The sequence below is a fragment of the Egretta garzetta genome, unplaced genomic scaffold, assembly GCF_000687185.1.
Source record: "Egretta garzetta isolate BGI_Z169 unplaced genomic scaffold, ASM68718v1 scaffold564, whole genome shotgun sequence".
NCBI lineage: Eukaryota > Metazoa > Chordata > Aves > Pelecaniformes > Ardeidae > Egretta > Egretta garzetta.
The window spans coordinates 167,748-169,029 of record NW_009259502.1 but is presented as its reverse complement, the minus strand read 5'-3'; the positions used below and the strand labels follow the sequence as shown (position 1 = coordinate 169,029).

At 66.8% G+C, this 1,282-nt stretch overlaps 1 protein-coding gene across 1 annotated transcript in view; it reads right to left on the bottom strand.

Annotated features, from left to right (window-relative positions):
• Positions 1-1,282, bottom strand: part of MRPL54 (mitochondrial ribosomal protein L54) — an 8,554-nt gene that overhangs the window by 2,087 nt on the left and 5,185 nt on the right. Inside the window, exons 8-11 of the mRNA XM_035892995.1 lie at positions 1,206-1,258; positions 724-951; positions 408-585; positions 46-120 (exon numbers count right to left, since the gene is read on the bottom strand). Of these exons, the coding sequence (XP_035748888.1) occupies positions 46-120; positions 408-585; positions 724-951; positions 1,206-1,258 (534 nt within the window). The remainder of the gene's footprint in view (positions 1-45; positions 121-407; positions 586-723; positions 952-1,205; positions 1,259-1,282) is intronic.

Sequence of the window (1,282 nt, the reverse complement as noted above, 5' to 3'; positions counted from 1 at the left end):
GAGGGAGACTCAGCCCCGCTGGGGGGTGGGGGGGAGGGGACCCACGTGGCGTAGCCGAAGACGATGTTGGCCGTGACCTGCAGCGCCCCGACCTGTGGGATGACGTCATCGTTGAGATTCCTGCAAGAGAAGTGCCGCTGGGCAGCGCTGGGACACGCCATCCCCCCAAAACCCGCCACGAGGCACCCCAGACCCCGGAGGCTGCCCTGCATCCCTCTGCCCACCCATGGGGACGTTTGCTGGCACAGCCAGGGCAGCGATGCTTTGGGGCATCCAAACAAGGCCAACAGGTTTGGATGGGACCCCAGGGATGCCCCGCACCGCTCCCCCAGGGAACCAGCACCCAGGGGCTGGTGCTGGGACCTCCTGGCATCTTGTCCCCGGGCTGGTGGCCAGGGCCCGGTCACCTCTTGCGGCACATGTCGAGCAGGAAGATGTTGAGGCCGGTGCGGCGCTGCTGCATGCTCCGCAGCACCCGCTGCACGCACAGGCAGTGTGCCGAGGTGTAGGAGCTGGGTGCGTCGATGGGCACCATGAAGCTGTTGCCAAAATTTTCATAGCCGTGCCCGGCATAGTAGAGCAAACCTGCCGGGAGGGGAGGAAAGTGGGTGACGTCCCTTGACCCCCCCGGTGCCCGCTTCTTGCCCAGCCGCCCCCGCAAGAGCCCACCAGCACAAAGCCACCGGTTGCCCCTTTTTTTTGCCCCAGCGGGTGCCGCCGCACCGTAGACGCCCTTGTCGAGGAGGAGGAGGAACTCGTTGACGGCCATCTGCATCTCAGCCTTGCGCAGGTCCAGCAGCGAGACCACCTTGAAGTCGAGCTGGCGGAGGAGGGCGCTGAGGGCGTGCACGTCCACCATGGGCGCCTTCAGCTGTTTGTGGTGCAGGTAGTGCATGTTGCCGATCAGCAGGGCCACTTTGTCGGTGGCTGCCGGGACAGGAGGAGGCGGCGCTGGGGATGGAGTGGGACACTCCCGCTGTCCCCGCTACCTTCAGCCCACAGAGGTGACACCCAGCTGTGGCCAGTGTCACTGTCCCCGGGTACCGGGGTGCCCTGTGGCATCCCTGCCTCGCTGCTCCACTCTCCCCGGCGCACTGCACCCAAAGCACCCCTGACTGAGCGGAGCCTTGCAGAGTGACACTGGTGACACTGGGGATGGTCACAGCCCCCACAGGGCCACCGACCCCTCCTGGGCAGGCTCTTACCGTACAGCTGGCCGGGGCTGCTGTGCTCCGGGGAGCCTGGAAGGAGAGAGACGCTGTGCCACGGCCCCGCGGTGCCC